This window comes from Triticum aestivum, chromosome 1A (assembly GCF_018294505.1).
Source record: "Triticum aestivum cultivar Chinese Spring chromosome 1A, IWGSC CS RefSeq v2.1, whole genome shotgun sequence".
NCBI classification, from domain to species: Eukaryota; Viridiplantae; Streptophyta; class Magnoliopsida; order Poales; family Poaceae; genus Triticum; species Triticum aestivum.
The window spans coordinates 65771463-65790331 of record NC_057794.1 but is presented as its reverse complement, the minus strand read 5'-3'; the positions used below and the strand labels follow the sequence as shown (position 1 = coordinate 65790331).

Below are 18869 nucleotides of genomic sequence, written 5' to 3'. Positions count from 1 at the left end.
GTTGTGCTGCTGCTGGATGGAGTCTTCCTCAACCTCTCCCTCTCTCCTTGCTGGATCAAGGCATGGGAGACGTCACCGGGCTGTACGTGTGTTGAACGCGGAGGTGCCGTCCGTTCGGCACTAGGATCTCCGGTGATTTGGATCACGACGAGTATGACTCCTTCAACCCCGTTCTCTTGAACGCTTCCGCATAGCGATCTACAAGGGTATGTAGATGCACTCTCCTTCCCCTCGTTGCTGGTTTCTCCATAGATAGATCTTGGTGACACGTAGGAAAATTTTGAATTTCTGCTACGTTCCCCAACAGTGGTATCAGAGCTAGGTCTATGCGTAGTTTCTATGCACGAGTAGAACACAAAGTAGTTGTGGGCGTTGATTTTGTTCAATATGCTTACCGTTACTAGTCCAATCTTGATTCGGCGGCATTCTGGGATGAAGCGGCCCGGACCGACCTTACACGTACTCTTACGTGAGACTGGTTCCACCGACTGACATGCACTAGTTGCATAAGGTGGCTAGCGGGTGTCTGTCTCTCCCACTTTAGTCGGATCGGATTCGATGAAAAGGGTCCTTATGAAGGGTAAATAGCAATTGGCATATCACGTTGTGGTTTTTGCGTAGGTAAGAAACGTTCTTGCTAGAAACCCATAGCAGCCACGTAAAACATGCAAACAACAATTAGAGGACGTCTAACTTGTTTTTGCAGGGTATGCTATGTGATGTGATATGGCCAAAAGGATGTGATGAATGATATATGTGATGTATGAGATTGATCATGTTCTTGTAATAGGAATCACGACTTGCATGTCGATGAGTATGACAACCGGCAGGAGCCATAGGAGTTGTCTTTATTTATTGTATGACCTGCGTGTCATTGAACAACGCCATGTAATTACTTTACTTTATTGCTAACCGGTAGCCATAGTAGTAGAAGTAATAGTTGGCGAGCAACTTCATGGAGACACGATGATGGAGATCATGGTGTCATGCCGGTGACAAGATGATCATGGAGCCCCAAGATGGAGATCAAAGGAGCTATATGATATTGGCCATATCATGTCACTATTATTTGATTGCATGTGATGTTTATCATGTTTTTGCATCTTGTTTACTTAGAACGACGGTAGTAAATAAGATGATCCCTCATAATAATTTCAAGAAAGTGTTCCCCCTAACTGTGCACCGTTGCGACAGTTCGTTGTTTCGAAGCACCACGTGATGATCGGGTGTGATAGATTCTAACGTTCACATACAACGGGTGTAAGACAGATTTACACACGCGAAACACTTAGGTTGACTTGACGAGCCTAGCATGTACAGACATGGCCTCGGAACACAAGAGACCGAAAGGTCGAGCATGAGTCGTATGGTAGATACGATCAACATGAAGATGTTCACCGATGATGACTAGTCCGTCTCACGTGATGATCGGACACGGCCTAGTTGACTCGGATCATGTAATCACTTAGATGACTAGAGGGATGTCTATCTGAGTGGGAGTTCATAAGATGAACTTAATTATCCTGAACATAGTCAAAAGGTCTTCGCAAATTATGTCGTGGCTCGCGCTTTAGTTCTACTGTTTAGATATGTTCCTAGAGAAAATTTAGTTGAAAGTTGATAGTAGCAATTATGCGGACTAGGTCCGTAAACTGAGGATTGTCCTCATTGCTTCATAGAAGGCTTATGTCCTTAATGCACCGCTCAGTGTGCTGAACCTCGAACGTCGTCTGTGGATGTTGCGAACATCTGACATACACATTTTGATAACTACGTGATAGTTCAGTTAAACGGTTTAGAGTTGAGGCACCGAAGACGTTTTGAAACGTCGCGAAACATATGAGATGTTTCGAGGGCTGAAATTGGGATTTCAGGCTCGTGCCCACGTCAAGAGGTATAAGACCTCCGACGATTTTCTTAGCCTACAAACTAAGGAGAAAAGCTCAATTGTTGAGCTTGTGCTCAGATTGTCTGAGTACAACAATCATTTGAATCGAGTGGGAGTTGATCTTCCAGATGAGATAGTGATGTTTCTCCGAAGTCATTACCACCAAGCTGCTAGAGCTTCGTGATGAACTATAATGTATCGGGGACATATATGATGATCCTTGAGATATTCGCGATGTTTGACACCACAAAAGTAGAAATCAAGAAGGAGCATCAATTGTTGATGGTTGGTGAAACCACTAGTTTCAAGAAGGGCAAGGGCAAAAAGGGATGCTTCATGAAACGGCAAATCAGCTGCTGCTCTAGTGAAGAAACCCAAGGTTGAACCCAAACCCGAGACTAAGTGCTTCTGTAATAAGGGGAACAGCCACTGGAGCAGAATTACCCTAGATACTTGGTAGATGAGAAGGCTGCAGTCGATAGAAGTATATTGGATATACATTATGTTAATGTGTACTTTACTAGTACTCCTAGTAGCACCAGGGTATTAGATACCGGTTCGGTTGCTAAGTGTTAGTAACTCGAAATAAAAGCTACGGAATAAACGGAGACTAGCTAAAGGTGAGATGACGATATGTGTTGGAAGTATTTCCAAGGTTGATCAAATATCGTACGCTCCCTCTACCATCGAGATTGGTGTTTGCGTTGAGCATAGACATGATTGGATTATGTCTATCGCAATACGGTTATTCATTTAAGGAGAATAATGGTTACTCTGTTTATTTGAATAATACCTTCAATGGTCTTGCACCTAAAATGAATGGTTTATTGAATCTCGATCGTAGTGATACACATGTTCATGCCAAAAGATATAAGATAGTAATGATAGTACCACCTACTTGTGGCACTGCCACGTAAGTCATATCGGTATAAAACGCATGAAGAAGCTCCATGTTGATGGATCTTTGGGCTCACTCGTTTTTGAAAAGTTTGAGACATGCGAACCATGTCTATTGGTGTATATGCATGAAGAAACTCCATGCAAATGGACCGTTTGGACTCACTTGATTTTGAATCACTTGAGACATGCAAATCATACCACATGGGCAAGATGACTGAAAGCCTCGTTTTCAGTAAAATGGAACTAGAAAGCAACTTGTTGGAAGTAATACATTTTGATGTGTGCAGTCCAATGAGTGCTGAGGCATGTAGTGGATATCGTTATGTTCTTACTTCACAGATGATTTGAGTAGATGTTGAGTATATTTACTTGATGAATCACGAGTCTGAATTATTGAAAGGTTCAAGTAATTTCAGGGTGAAGTTGAAAGATCGTCGTGACAAGAGGATAAAAGATCTATGATATGATCATAGAGATGAATATCTGAATTACGAGTTTGGCACAGAATTAAGACATTGTGGAAATTGTTTCACAACTAATACAGCCTGGAACACCATAGTGTGATGGTGTGTCCGAACATCATAACTGCACCCTATTGGATATGATGCATACCATGATGTCTCTTATCGAATTACCACGATAGTTTATGGGTTAGGCATTAGAGACAACCACATTCACTTTAAATAGGGCACCACGTAATTCCGATGAGATGACACCGTATGAACTATGGTTTAGAGAAACCTAAGCTGTCATTTCTTAAAAGTTTGGGGCTGCGACGCTTATGTGAAAAAGTTTCAGGCTGATAAGCTCGAACCCAAAGCGGATAAATGCATCTTCATAGGACACCCAAAACAGTTGGGTATACCTCCTGTCTCAGATCCGAAAGCAATAAGGGATTGTTTCTAGAATCGGGTCCTTTCTCGAGGAAAAGTTTCTCTCGAAAGAATTGAGTGGGAGGATGGTGGAGACTTGATGAGGTTATTGAACCGTCTCTTCAACTAGTGTGTGGCAGGGCACAGGAAGTTGTTCCTGTGGCACCTACACCAATTGAAGTGGAAGCTTATGATAGTGATCATGAAACTTCAGATCAAGTCACTACCAAACCTCGTGGGATGACAAGGATGCGTACTACTTCAGAGTGGTACGTAATCCTGTCTTGGAAGTCATGTTGCTAGACAACAATGAACCTACGAGCTATGGAGAAGCGATGGTGGGCCCGGATTCCGATAAATGGCTCGAGGCCATAAAATCCGAGAGAGGATCCATGTATGAAAACAAAGTGTAGACTTTGGCAGAACGGCTCGATGGTCGTAAGGCTGTTGAGTACAGATGGATTTTAAAAGGAAGACGGACAATGATGGTAAGTATCACCATTAAGAAAGCTCGACTTGTCGTTAAGATTTTTTCCGACAAGTTCAAGGAGTTGACTATGATGAGACTTTCTCACTCGTAGCGATGCTAAGAGTCTGTTGGAATTATATTAGCGATTACTGCATTATTTATGAAATCTTGCAGATAGGATGTCAAAACATTGTTTCCTCGACGATTTTCTTGAGGAAAGGTTGTATGTGATACAACCGGAAGGTTTTGTCAATCCTGAAAGATGCTAATAAGTATGCAAAGCTCCAGCAATCCTTCTAAGGACTGGAGTAAGCATCTCGGAGTTGGAATGTATGCTTTGATGAGATGATCAAAGATTTTGGGTGTATACAAAGTTTATGAGAAACTTGTATTTCCAAAGAAGTGAGTGGGAGCACTATAGAATTTCCGATGAGTATATGTTGTTGACATATTGTTGATCAGAAATGATGTAGAATTTCTAGAAAGCATGCAGAGTTATTTGAAAAGTGTTTTTCAATGGAAAGCCTGGATTAAGCTACTTGAACGTTGAGCATCAAGATCTATAAGGATAGATCAAAACGCTTAATGGTACTTTCAAATGAGCACATACCTTGACATGATCTTGAAGGTGTTCAAGATGGATCAGTCAAAGAAGGAGTTCTTGCCTGAGTTGTAAGGTATGAAGTTAAGACTTAAAGCTCGACCACGGCAGAAGAAAGAGAAAGGACGAATGTCGTCCCCTATGCTTTTGTCATAGGCTCTATACGGTATGCCATGCTGAGTACCGCACCTGATGTGTGCCTTGCCACATGTCTGGCAAGAGGGTACAAAGGTGATCCAGGAGTGGATCACTAGATAGCGGTCAAAATTGTCCTTGGAGTAATAAGGACATGTTTCTCGATTATGGAGGTGATAAAGAGTTCGGCGTAAAGGGTTACATCGATGCAAGCTTTAACACCTATCCGAATGACTCTGAGTAGCAAACCGGATACGTATAGTGGAGCAACCATTTGGAATAGCTCCAAGTGGAGCGTGGAAGCAGCATTTATAATATGACCTAGAGATTTGCGAAGTACATACGGATCTGAATGTTGCAGACCCGTTGACTAAAACCTCTCTCACAAGCAAAACATGATCAAACCCAGAACTCATTGAGTCTTAATCACATGATGATGTGAACTAGTTTAGTGACACTAGTAAACTCTTTGGATGTTGGTCACATGGCGATGTGACCTGTGAGTGTTAATCACATGACGATGTGAACTAGATTATTGACTCTAGTGCAAGTGGGAGACTGTTGGAAATATGCCCTAGAGGCAATAATAAATTAGTTATTATTATATTTCCTTGTTCATGATAATCGTTTATTATCCATGCTAGAATTGTATTGATAGGAAACTCAGATACATGTGTGGATACATAGACAACACCATGTCCCTAGTAAGCCTCTAGTTGACTAGCTCGTTGATCAATAGATGGTTACGGTTTCCTGACCATGGACATTGGATGTCGTTGATAACGGGATCACATCATTAGGAGAATGATGTGATGGACAAGACCCAATCCTAAGCCTAGCACAAAGATCGTGTAGTTCGTATGCTAAAGCTTTTCTAATGTCAAGTATCATTTCCTTAGACCATGAGATTGTGCAACTCCCGGATACCGTAGGAATACTTTGGGTGTGCCAAACGTCACAACGTAACTGGGTGGCTATAAAGGTACACTACAGGTATCTCCGAAAGTGTCTGTTGGGTTGGCACGAATCGAGACTGGGATTTGTCACTCCGTGTAACGGAGAGGTATCTCTGGGCCCACTCGGTAGGACATCATCATAATGTGCACAATGTGATCAAGGAGTTGATCACGGGATGATGTGTTACGGAACGAGTAAAGAGACTTGCCGGTAACGAGATTGAACAAGGTATCGGGATACCGACGATCGAATCTCGGGCAAGTACAATACCGCTAGACAAAGGGAATTGAATACGGGATTGATCGAATCCTCGACATCGTGGTTCATCCGATGAGATCATCGTGGAACATGTGGGAACCAACATGGGTATCCAGATCCCGCTGTTGGTTATTGACCGAAGAACGTCTCGGTCATGTCTGCATGGTTCCCGAACCCGTAGGGTCTACACACTTAAGGTTCGATGACGCTAGGATTATAAAGGAAGTTTGTATGTGGTTACCGAATGTTGTTCGGAGTCCCGGATGAGATCCCGGACGTCACGAGGAGTTCCGGAATGGTCCGGAGGTAAAGATTTATATATGGGAAGTCCTGTTTTGGTCACCGGAAAAGTTTCGGGTTTATCGGTAACGTACCGGGACCACCGGGAGGGTCGCGGGGGTCCACCAAGTGGGGCCACCAGCCTCGAAGGCTTGCATGGGCCAAGAGTGGGAAGGGACCAGCCCCTGAGTGGGATGGTGCGCCTCCCACAAGGCCCAAGGCGCAGCTAGGAGGAGAAGGGGGAAACCCTAGGCGCAGATGGGCCTAAGGCCCACCCTAGGGCGCGCCCCCCTCTCTCCCTCTTGGCCCCCCCCCTCCATCCCATCTAGGGCTGCCGCCCCCTAGGGGTGGGAACCCTAGAGGGGGCGCACCCTCCTCCCCTTCTCCTATAAATAGTGGGGGGTTTGGGCTGTCCAAGACACAGGATTTGATCTCTCCCTGGCGCAGCCCTACCTCTCTCCTCCTCGTCTCTTGCGGTGCTTGGCGAAGCCCTGCTGGAGTACCACGCTCCTCCACCACCACCACGCTGTTGTGCTGCTGCTGGATGGAGTCTTCCTCGACCTCTCCCTCTCTCCTTGCTGGATCAAGGCATGGGAGACGTCACCGGGCTGTACGTGTGTTGAACACGGAGGTGCCGTCCGTTCGGCACTAGGATCTCCGGTGATTTGGATCACGACGAGTACGACTCCTTCAACCCCGTTCTCTTGAACGCTTCCGCATAGCGATCTACAAGGGTATGTAGATGCACTCTCCTTCCCCTCGTTGCTGGTTTTTCCATAGATAGATCTTGGTGACACGTAGGAAAATTTTGAATTTCTGCTACGTTCGCCAACATTCAGTGTCGCCGGTCGACTTAAATAGTCGGGCAAGGCACTACACGGCCCGCTGGAGCGGCACCACGCGGCGCCACCGGTCCGACGGAGAAGACGAGCTTCGGACCGCTGAGTTTTCGAACATTTCCACGTGCGGACCCCGCCGTCCGTCCGACGTGGCGGGCGTGCCTAGGCGCGCCCGAGCGCCCCATTATCCTTTAAATATTTGGGTTGAATATGAAAAATGCCGTTAGCCTGAAAGTTTGAAACCCGTTTGGATCGAAAAATCATGACCGGTCAATGATTGGGTGAGCCGTACGATCATTTAAGGCCGGTTTAGGCCGCCCGGCTGTAGATGCTCTTATTTCTCCGAAGAGAAGTAAACTGCGGACTGCGCCTTAATGCTATGCTTCTATTACGGTCCACGTCGTACTGCACCGAAACCAAATATTTGATCACGGCATTAGCTTCAGCTAGATGACAGGCTGAGGTGAGAGATTACGTAAGAATACGGAATATAGCTAGGCCCGACCGGCGAGATACGGTCTCGTTACGCCAAGTTACCGCATGCACACTTATGAAATGAACATATACGTATTAGGTAAATACAGTGACTTTCCCTGAAAAAAAAGAGGTAAATACAGCGACTGAGAAGACGGACCCCCTTGGATTAATCGAGTCTGGAAGCAACAGGTGGGGCGGCTAAAGGACTAGCCCTGGATCATTTTGTCCACGTCCGCGTGCCCTCATCCAGTTATCCTAGTACGTATACTACTTTTTACGGGTTCGTTTTCCTTGTATATACCCCTCACGCAAGTATTCACCTATTCCCTCCGTTTTAAAATAGATGACTCAACTTTATATTAAAATTAGTATAAAGTTGAGTTATCTATTTTGGAACAGAGAAAATAGTACTGTACTAGTTTTCATCTGGAAGTTCTCAGCCGAGAGCTTTAGACTAAGGATGGATAAGTGCAAATTTTACCCGGAGCTTCATGGAACCCTGTTTCATTTTTAAAAGTTAAAACCACTATCTTAAAATTACAAAAGGAGAATATGAAAAGAAAATGTCAAGTCCAACAAGCTGACTCAAATTGACACAAAATGTATCTGTTTTTATCCGTTTGGGTGGCCAGCGGACACCAAATGTCCGTCCGTCTCCGCGGGCCCGCCAGCGCACCCATCACGCGCGACACATTTCATGTGTTTTTTTCTTTGTGATTTGAAGTACTCCTTCTGTAAAGAAATATATGAGTGTTCTTTTGGAGAAAATATAAGAGCGTTTGGAACCTTATTTCATTTTTTAAAGTTAAAACCGCTGTCTTAAAATGTCCGTCCGTGTCCGCGGCACGCCAGTGCACCCAACACGGGCGTCGCAGTTCAAGTTTTTTTCTTTTTTATTTAAAGTACTTCCTCCGTAAAGAAATATAAGAGCCTTTTTTATAAAAAAATATAAGAGCGTTTAAATCGGTAAAGTAGTGATTGATACTCTTTTATATTGCTTTATAGAGGTAGTATATATATGGTGGTCAAAAGTCCATTCCATTAATTAAACCAAAAATATATAACTAAAAATTAAATAAACCCTAGATCTAACCACGGCGGCCGACGGAGCACGCGCTCGCTGGATCTGGAGCCCACTGCTTGTCCTCGTAGCCGACGAGGTCGGTGTAGGTTGGAGGCGACCATGGCCACGCTGAGAGGCGGAGGACGAAAACTTTAAGGTGTGACGAAGTCTTAAGCAAAGAATTTTTTGGTGCAAACCAAAAGAGTCAGTACACACTAACATTGCATACCACAAACAAATAACCAAATACGATGAAAATGCAGACATGTTTCAATAGAAAAACAACTTAAAACATACAGATAATGAAGCTTCCAATGATGTCTAGAAGACTCGGGCAATGGCAGTGCCTTACCTTCCTGCAATTCACAATTTCACACCATTAAATTATCACTACATTGCATTGCTTTCAAGATGTCAAAAAATGCTACCCAAAAATGATTTATAATTTAGAAAATATACATGCATCTAATCTGAATAATTATAGCCCATACAGTACCAAAAATGATTTGCATTTGCAATAGAAGAGATAAATCATTGGAATTGAAACTACTGATTGTGCATATAACAAGGTATTAAAAAATGCTACAAAATTCAGAAAATGTACCTCTCCCCTTTGGCCCCTTCCCCTTACTCTCCATCTTCTGACGGCCGAGACGAGAAGGACGCGAAGCTGGGCAGCTGGCTGCTGCCGCGTTGTGCTGCCGCGCCGTTCGCTAGGCCCAGTCGCAGCCTGTGCTGACGCGCCATTCGCTAGGCCCAGCCGCAGCCGCCGGTCGCCGCGTGCCCGCATCCGTGTGTCGGCAGTGCCCAGCCACACCTCACGCTTGCCCGACGAGTGCTCGACGCCACAGCCGCCGACCCGCCGCCCCATCTGGCCACCGCCGCGCTAGGGTTTGTTGTTTGCTCCGTGTGTATGCCGGTCTGCGTGAGTGGCTGCGTCGCTCGGTCGCTGTTTGCCTGGCTCGAATAGCTCTACCTCTCCGCCTGCTCCTGGCTTGAATCGATCGATGCCGTTCATGTGCGATGCGTCTCTAGAAGGCCCAAATACTGGGCTGGCTAAGGCTGTCTGGCCCAATAAAATGATCTCTCTCTCTAATATCTCTACTTAGCGATTAGCGATTCTCAGAATCCTAGCGATTAGCGAACGAAGTGTACATATATAAAAAAATTGGACCAAATCAAGGTGTGGCAGCTGCCACACCTTGCCCACCGGGGTCCTCCGCCAGTGGCCACGCTGGTGGCGGTAGCCCGGTGGCGGTAGCCCGGCGACGGTAGCCCTACCGCTGGCGCACGCGGTGGCGTAGATGTCGCCTTCTACCGCTCGGCCCCGTACTCTTCCTGGTGCTCCTACTTCGGCTATGGTATTGCTAGAAACATGGAAGTCCACGTCCACGTCTATCCCACTAGTCCATGTAGTGGCTATGGATCAAGCTGCGCCGGGGCGGTAACCTCCACCGATATGTGAAGCGTGAAAGTCTTTTCTTTTAGTGGGATGAATTTATCTTCTCTCGTATAATATAGGGCTACAACAAAGAGGCAAAAGCTTCTCGATACACGGGTCCAATTTAGGGCTATATATACAATAATGCTATACTCAGTGCGAGGGTATATCGTTAGTCGATCTGCTACCATATTTTGTTCCTGTCTAAGTTTCTATAGAATAAACTCCATGTCTTCCATCAATGGCCCGACCTCCGCAACAAGAGACAAAATAAAGTCAAAAGTGTACCGGATGTGGCGTGATCACCTCTCCTCTCACATCTCCTAACACTCTTATGTAAAAAAAATCTTTGAAATATATTCATGTGGGGAGCATCCCCCCCCCCCCCCGGGTGATAGTTTCAGAAAAAATGTATAATAAAGTCATTCTCGGTGGCGCATTGTCGATGATGCCGGCCATGCAAATAACTCTTCCTTGAGCAATTCCATCTTGGCAGTGTTATCTATGGCAGCGATCAATGGACGGTTAGTCCCGCTAATTCTCTGCATCAACAACAAAACACATTAGGGGCTTAGATGGCCTTCAGAAACCCTTTGTACGAGCTGCTTTGAATCATATGAATGAAAACACATAAGTACAAGACATGCATCAATTTTATAAGATAACAATGCAAATACAAATGAAAGGAAAATCACAAAAGTTGTCATTTAGATACTCTATCTGAAGGGAAAATCAGGGCCGGTCCTGATATTTCGGGGGCCCAAGGCGAAATTACAACCAGGGACCCTACTATAAAGATCAAAATAATAATCTCATTTTTTAGTTCATTCCTTTACTTAACTTATTATTGTCTATTGTTCCAAAATAACACAAAATTTGTAAATGGTGTATTCCTTTACTTAATTAGACAAATCGAATACTTGATAGAGGGCAAACATCAAGATGAAAGGTTTATAAAGTTTTAAAGCTTCATTTGCAACAATAAAAGATCATTTACCTACCCGATGGCTATGGGAGTCTGAGTGGCTTTGTTATATAACCATGCTTGGATTGAAATTATGCACGTAAGAATAGTTGAGACCTTCTTCCAATTTTTAAGTTAAATTTGCAGTCATGATGATTTGGAGAGAGAATGCAAAGACCGACAATCGAACACATAGTAGGCAATTTTTTCAATAGATAAGGCGATTGGTGTTGTGTTGACAAAGTCTAGATTGAAGTAAGAAATAGAGCAACGGGCACACGAAATCAAAATTTTGTACTGCATCATATGCGAGACCTTCTAAGATCTGACTGCGGCTGCACCATATGAACGTGACCAACTAGAAAAAGGAGGTTAGGGATGACCTTACAAGTGGGGTGGCTTCGTCTTGCAATGAGAGGCATCTCGCGAACGCGGGATAACACAACGGGCCCGGGGACCTGGAGGAAGACCAGCCGGCCGCATGGCGGAGAGCGATCTACATCGGCGGCGCGTCTCACGATCGGGGCCCTCGGGGAATAGTATCGTCGCGAAGCTGCGAACTCGTGATGGAAAGAAGGAAAACATGAATACTCCTGGACTACGTGCGTCTAGGTCGCTGCCTCCTTATGGTCTGGGCCATGGGCTCCTTGCGAACCCTGGAGGGGGCCCCTAGATTTCGGGGGCCCTGGGCGGCCGCCCCCCTGCCACCCCCTCAGGGCCGGCCCTGGGGAAAATATCCGAAGGAATAAAATTCACAAACTCTCTTCCAACCAAACAAGCCGTAATGATGGATGGTAGGACCGAGTCAATGTAGACGTTTGTTGCCCAAAATGTGCAAACATGTTTAAGATTCAATTTATGACCGATATTTCATAACCTGGCGTCCCTCTAGAAAGATGGAGTAGCCAAAGAAAAACAAAAGGCACAATAAAATTACAAATTTAAAATTCTAAAATCCAAATGACAAAATTAGATGCATTGAAGCATGTTGGATCAATAAAATATAAATTTTGATTTACTAAAATCCAAATACACCATGAATCGTGGCGACAAAATGATTTATTCTCCTCACCGGACGGTAAGCATATTAACACCGCCCCAGTAAGCCTAAATATAGCTACCTGCAAAAAAAAAGCTTGAATATAGCCACACCACAGAAGCGTTATTGTCATTTTCGGCAGTTTTGTCCAATTAGCAATGGACCATTCGCACCTGTGCAACTGAAGCTTCTTTTTCACAAGGATGAATATGAGAGTGCTCTCATCTCATGCGACGGTCAAAACCAGACAGCCACACCTGTTTTTTCTTTTTACCTTTTTATCTTCCTTCTCCGCTCGCCAAACCTTCACAATGAATAACGTTAATTTATTCTGTTGGATTGGCTTCAGGATTAAGGTAATCCAAACAGCGAGCTAACCCCACATCACACACAACCACACGCACGCACACAGCAACTTCTCAGAGGATTCAGGGCTATAAATACGCCCCCTCCACATTCCAATTCGCCTCGTCAGCACGCGAAATACGCCAATTCACCGGCCCAAATCCCAATTCACCACGAACGACGGAACGAGTCGCTCTCCAGGCAGCAGCGGGCAGCAGATGGTGGCGACGGGGGACGCGGAAGAGGCGGCGGCGGGGTGCCGCGCGCGGGCGGCGCTGCTGGGCGGGTACGAGCTGGGCCGCACGCTCGGGGAAGGCAGCTTCGGCAAGGTGAAGCACGCGCGGCACCGCGCCACGGGGGGCCACTTCGCCGTGAAGATCCTGGACCGCGGCAGGGTGCTCTCCCTCCGCGGCGCCGACGACCAGGTCCGCAGGGAGATCGCCACGCTCACCATGCTCGCGCACCCAAACGTCGTCCGCCTCCACGAGGTAATTAGTACTACTCACTAGTAGTAATCGCGATCTCGGCTCCTGTTCTTCTCTCGGTGCTAGATGCGTGTATAGAAAGTTTAGAAACCATAGATTGAGTACCCTTGGTGGAGAAACTGTGGAAAAAATATTTTTAAATTTTAAATACCTTGTCGAGCTTGCGAGCAAGGGTGCTTGAACTACGGGCACGCCACGGTTGGAATGACGCTACAATTATCAACCAGAGATTCCTTAAGGAAAGGGATAGTTCGTGGTGGAGATTACAAGCATCATCATCATAATGTTTATTTATCTACATATGTTTTCCTACATTCATAGCAACACAAACCTATAATTTCGGGATTCTACTTTGTATATTAATAGTCTATATATACAACTTCATTCCGCGTTACACATGGAGGATGTCGAACTGGGTTACAAAACATTGACCAGCTTGATGACCGGGAAGAATCGTGCTGCAATTATTTAAAAATTTGACGCCGGAGGGGAAAGAGCCCGTTGGTCTTCTATGGGGTAGTATAAGGAGAATGTTCTGTCAAGTCGACGGTTGCGGGAGGCTTGTACTCGGGACGGCGATAACGTATCAGTACATCCGGGCACGCCACAGCACGCCACAGCTTGTACTCGGGATTGCAAGCACCATCATAATGTATTTGTCTATATATGTTTTCGTACATTCATAGCACTTATCAATAATTGTAGCCTGTAGGGATTGCATTGGATATTAGCATTTGTCTATACGTAGCGCGTTGCGCGTAGACCACTAGACCTGTAGCAGCACGTGGAGTTGGAGGCAGATTCAGCTCGAGGCCATTCACTTCTCTATTTTAGGATTAATGCTTGATTTGGATCGCATGTGTAGCCGTCAAGTATATCCAATAATGCCAACCAGCTGCTGCCCCGTCCCTATCTTTATGACTATGCCATGATCTTACTATTTATTTTCTGAGAGACAGAATTTCTTTGGGTCTCTTGTGGTGCACATGAGCATATGAATTCATCGACGTGGCCCGTTTAAATAATATCAGTGTCGTAATATTAATCCTGTAATTCTTTTAACTCTTGATTCAGGTTGCTGCTAGCAAAACAAAGATCTACATGGTGCTTGAGTTTGTCAATGGAGGAGAACTGTTTGACAGGATTGTAAGCCCCTATAACTTTTACTTTCAACTATCTGAAAGCTTGCTTTGCATTATAAAATTCTCTGCCAGGTACATTGGTCAGTTCTAACACTTTGAGTTGATTTTTTTCCTGCAAATAAAAGGCAATGAAGGGAAAACTATCCGAACGAGAAGGAAGAAGACTTTTTCAGCAGCTAATTGATGGCGTGAGCTATTGCCATGGAAAGGGTGTCTACCACAGAGACCTTAAGGTACTGGCGACTGAAGTTTTCTTTTCTTTTCTTTTGAAGAATCTGGGGCAAACAATTATCTAACATAATTATTTCTCATATATCATGGCATTATGGTTGATTGCTCTGTGTTCTCCTGACTTATCCTACTGCTACATGTTACAGCCTGAAAACGTTCTGATTGACCGAAAAGGCAACATCAAGATCTCTGATTTTGGTCTATGTGCTTTACCTCAACATCTCGGGGTATGGCAGAAAAATTTCCTTGTATTGATCATTATATTTTCGTTGATTTTTCTGTTGCGAGGATATTTTCATTTCGTTGAATTTAAAGTCTGCAACTTTTCAGAAGGATGGATTACTGCATACAACCTGTGGTAGCCCCAACTATATTGCACCTGAGGTAAAAGACTAGCCACCTTGGGACGAGTTATCTGTTTTACGGTATATTTGCTAATTCTCGTGCCAAATATATCCAGGTTCTGCAGAACAGAGGTTATGACGGATCACTGTCGGATATCTGGTCTTGTGGAGTAATTCTTTACATAATGCTCATAGGCCAGCTTCCGTTTGATGACCGAAATATGGTTGTTCTTTATCAGAAGGTAGACATTCATTTAAAAAAAACTAAAAACTTAAGTGATATCTGGTGCTTTGTTCTGATAGTTCTATGATTCCATTCCAATAATACTACTGTTATGTGGTTGCGTGTAGATTTTCAAGGGTGACGCTAAGATCCCGGAGTGGCTTTCGCCTGGTGCACAAAATATTATTAAGAGGATTCTTGAACCAAATCCGATGAAGAGAATCAACATGGCAGAGATCAAACAACACGAATGGTTTCAGAAAGACTATATTCATGTTGGTCCATATGATGACGATGATGAAGATGTACGGCTTGGTGCAATTCTGCCTGTGAAACAGGTATGGCAAGATGACACAAACTGTTTAATGCTGAAGACCAATTTATGACCTAATATAGGCATCTGTGTTGCGTATTTGTAGCCGCTGATAGGTGATTTTTTGTTTCCTTTTTCTATCCAGAAGCAAATTAGTGAAGCACCTGGGGACAAGAGTACTCGTCAGATGAACGCTTTTCAGCTGATCGGAATGGCATCTTCCCTCGATCTTTCTGGGTTTTTTGAGGAAGAGGTATAAAAATATTTTCAGTAATTTCTTTCTTGTGCCTCCCTTGCTATAATCAGAATGATTTAATCTGCAAAATTGGGAAGAAAAATCATATGCATAGTTTCTCAAGATGTTTTAGATCAAGATGATCACTGAATGCTGCCACTGCGGCCTCATAGAACAACTCATCTCATCCAGTTGGACTTATTGCAGGGAGTGTCCCAGAGAAAGATCAGGTTCACATCAGCACTTCCACCGAAGGATTTGTTCAACAAGATTGAAGTAACGGCAACGCAATCGGGGCTCCACGTTCAAAGAGTGCATAGCAAGGTGAGCACAAGCTTCTCATCATCACATTGTAGAGATTTTTCGTCATCACATTATTGAGTACAACTTTTGAAGGAACTGAAAATGATGTGCCGTGTTATATTTCAGCTCAAAATAACGGGCAATTGCAATGGAGCGAACAACCCTTTGCCATTCTTAGTCTGTGTCGAGGTATAATTCGGTGAGCTGCACTTTTCTTCAGTGAAATGCATGGGAATGATAACCGATGGAGATCAGCTGCTAACATCTAGGGTGCTGCTTTTCTATCCCAGGTGTTTGAGCTCGGCCCCTCTCTGCATGTTGTTGAGCTTAGGAAGTCCCACGGTGACCCTGCAGTGTACAGACAGGTAGGCAAGAGTGCTAACAGCAACTAGATTTGCCACTGCCATAACTTCACTCTACACATCTTGAGTGCTGGTGGTTATTGAGTGAATGACTTAATGATGCTGCTTTCTTGAAATTTATTTTTGCAGCTCTGCGATAGGATCTCGGGTGACCTGGGGATTGACAAGATATTCAGGATGGAGCAGCTCTTTGACGACGATCTCCCCAGCTTCGACAGCAGAGGCGCGACGCCACTGGTTGCCTTGTGACGAGTGTTGTGTTGTACCCCCACACTGACAAGATGTTGTAGGACCTAGGATCATAGCTCTTCAGGGATTGGAAATGACGGTGAGGGATAAGGATTAGGATCATATAGTGTATAGATGTACAGATAACCGATTGGTGAAAACTGACTGTCGGCGATGTAAATGAAAAAAAAGCTGAAGAAAGGAACATTGACATATAAGAGATGAATTGTTGACCTGGTTTTGTTACTTCTTATTATCTGCGCCATTCATCTCCACTTGTTCTAACCAATACATCAAGAGTATGAGAAGGATCCCTATTCTAAAATAAATATACGACCGTGAGGTACTAGCAAAAATCAAAAAAACTAGGGAAGCAAAAATTCAAAATAAACTATTGCTATCCCTAAAAAAAACCACTCCCACTGTTCACAAATATAAGATGTTTTAGATATTTCAATATGGACTACATGCGGATTGAAATGAGTGAACAAACGCACTAAAATGTGTATATGTACCCGATTCACAAAAAAATTAGAACTTATATTTGTGAACGGAGAAAGTATTACTCTATAATACTGCTCAAGACAACGTTTTAGAAAAATAGGGAGGTGGTTCTTGGTTCCATCAGCCAGAATGAAAACCACGAGTAGCTCATACAATACTTTGAACTGCAGCATGCCATGCTTGACACAACTCAGTCTGCTATGAGAAGCACTGAACAGGGAGCCTCGGTTGATATAGATGGTGAGAATAATTCTGATACAACTGCTCCTCCTGGTTTCCCTCACCCTGTTTACCTTCCTCATGTGGATCTGCAAGTCGATGCAGTCTCAAAGGAGGAGGCTCTTCTAGGAAAGGAAGGAGCCTGTATCTGGCAAAAATATTCCCCCCTGATGTCGCTTGAAGCTACGTCGGTATTTTCTCAAAGAGGAAAGGATGATGCAGCACAACAGCGGTAGGTATTTCCCTCAGATATGAAACCAAGGTTATCGAACCAGTATGAGAACCAAGCAACACAACGTAAATAGCACCTGTACACAAATAACAACTACTCGCAACCCGACATGTAAAAGGGATTGTCAATCCCTTTCGGGTAGCGGCATCAGAAATTGGCAAACGGATGTGAGAGAGTTGTAAATATTGATAGATCGAATGCCAAATAAAATAAATTGCAGCAAGGTACTTTTGTATTTTTGGTTTAGTGGATCAGAAAATAAAAGGCAAATAAAATAGATCGCAAAGGCAAATAATATGAGAAAAAGACCCGGGGCCGTAGGTTTCACTAATGGCTTCTCTCGAGAATAATAGCAAACGGTGGGTAAATAAATTACTGTTGGGCAACTGATAGAACTTTAAATGATCATGACGATATTTAGGCAATGATCATTACATAGGCATCACGTCCAAGATTAGTAGACCGACTTCTGCCTGCATCTACTACTATTACTCCACACATGGACCGCACCCAGCATGCATCTAGTGTATTAAGTTCATGGAGAAACGGAGTAATGCAATAAGAACGATGACATGATGTAGACAAGATCTATCTATGTAGAGATAGACCCCATCGTTTTATCCTTAGTAGCAACAATACATACGTGTCGGTTCCCCTTCTATCACTGGGATCAAGCACCGTAAGATCGAACCCACTACAAAGCACCTCTTCCCATTGCAAGATAAATAGATCAAGTTGGCCAAACAAAACCCAAATATCGGAGAAGAAATACGAGGCTATAATCAATCATGCATAAAAGAGATCAAAGAAACTCAAATACTTTCATGGATATAAAAAGAGATAGATCTGATCATAAACTCGAAGTTCATCGGATCCCAACAAACACACAGCAAAAAGAATTAAATCATATGGATCTCCGAGAGACCATTGTATTGAGAATCAAGCGAGAGAGAGAGGAAGCCATCTAGCTACCAACTACGGACCTGAAGGTCTATAAAGAACTACTCACACATCATCGAAGAGGCACCAATGGAGGTGGTGAATCCCATTCGTGATGGTGTCTAGATTGGATCTGATGGTTCTGGACTCTGTGGTGGCTAGAATTGATTTTCGCCGACTCCCCAAGGGTTTCTGGAATATTGGGGTATTTATAGAGCAAAGAGGCAGTCCGTGGGGCACCCGAGGTGGGCACAACCCACCAGGGCACGCCTGGGCCTCCTAGCGCACCCTGGTGGGTTGTGCTCTCCTTGGAACACCCCCCAGGCGCAGCCTTGGCCCATTAGGTGTCTTCTAGTCCATAAAACATCTCCGTAAAGTTTCGTGGCATTTGGACTCCGTTTGGTATTGATTTTTTGCGATGTAAAAACATGCAAAAAAGCAGCAACTGACACTTGGCACTATGTCAATAGTTTAGTACCAAAAATGATATAAAATGACTATAAAATGATTATAAAACATCCAAGATTGATAATTTAACAACATGGAATAATCAAAAATTATAAATACGTTGGAGACGTATCA

The 18869-nt window shown here is 44.1% G+C and overlaps 1 protein-coding gene across 2 annotated transcripts; it reads left to right on the top strand.

The window, feature by feature from the left end:
- The first annotated feature begins 12641 nt into the window (after positions 1-12641).
- On the top strand, positions 12642-16634 carry LOC123095698 (CBL-interacting protein kinase 17). Of its 2 annotated transcripts, none has more exons than XR_006446331.1 (12): positions 12642-13015; positions 14087-14158; positions 14280-14387; positions 14532-14612; positions 14716-14769; positions 14846-14971; positions 15081-15290; positions 15411-15518; positions 15708-15824; positions 15930-16002; positions 16094-16168; positions 16295-16498. XR_006446331.1 is itself a non-coding variant. In XM_044517283.1 (12 exons), exons 1-12 carry the CDS (start codon positions 12746-12748, stop codon positions 16412-16414), a joined length of 1404 nt encoding a protein of 467 aa, XP_044373218.1. In that variant the 5' UTR covers positions 12642-12745; the 3' UTR covers positions 16415-16634. The 2 variants fall into 2 exon arrangements, 1 of the variants encoding a protein (XP_044373218.1); XM_044517283.1 differs by having other exon boundaries at positions 15930-15992; positions 16295-16634.
- Positions 16635-18869: the final 2235 nt, after the last annotated feature.

Bases quoted from the DNA above. Each gene is read 5' to 3' on its own strand.
- LOC123095698 (XM_044517283.1), top strand. From the start codon at position 12,746: ATGGTGGCGACGGGGGACGCGGAAGAGGCGGCGGCGGGGTGCCGCGCG. The intron at 13,016-14,086 runs GTAATTAGTACT...CTCTTGATTCAG, and splicing joins ACGTCGTCCGCCTCCACGAG to GTTGCTGCTAGCAAAACAAA. The intron at 14,159-14,279 runs GTAAGCCCCTAT...TGCAAATAAAAG, and splicing joins GAGAACTGTTTGACAGGATT to GCAATGAAGGGAAAACTATC.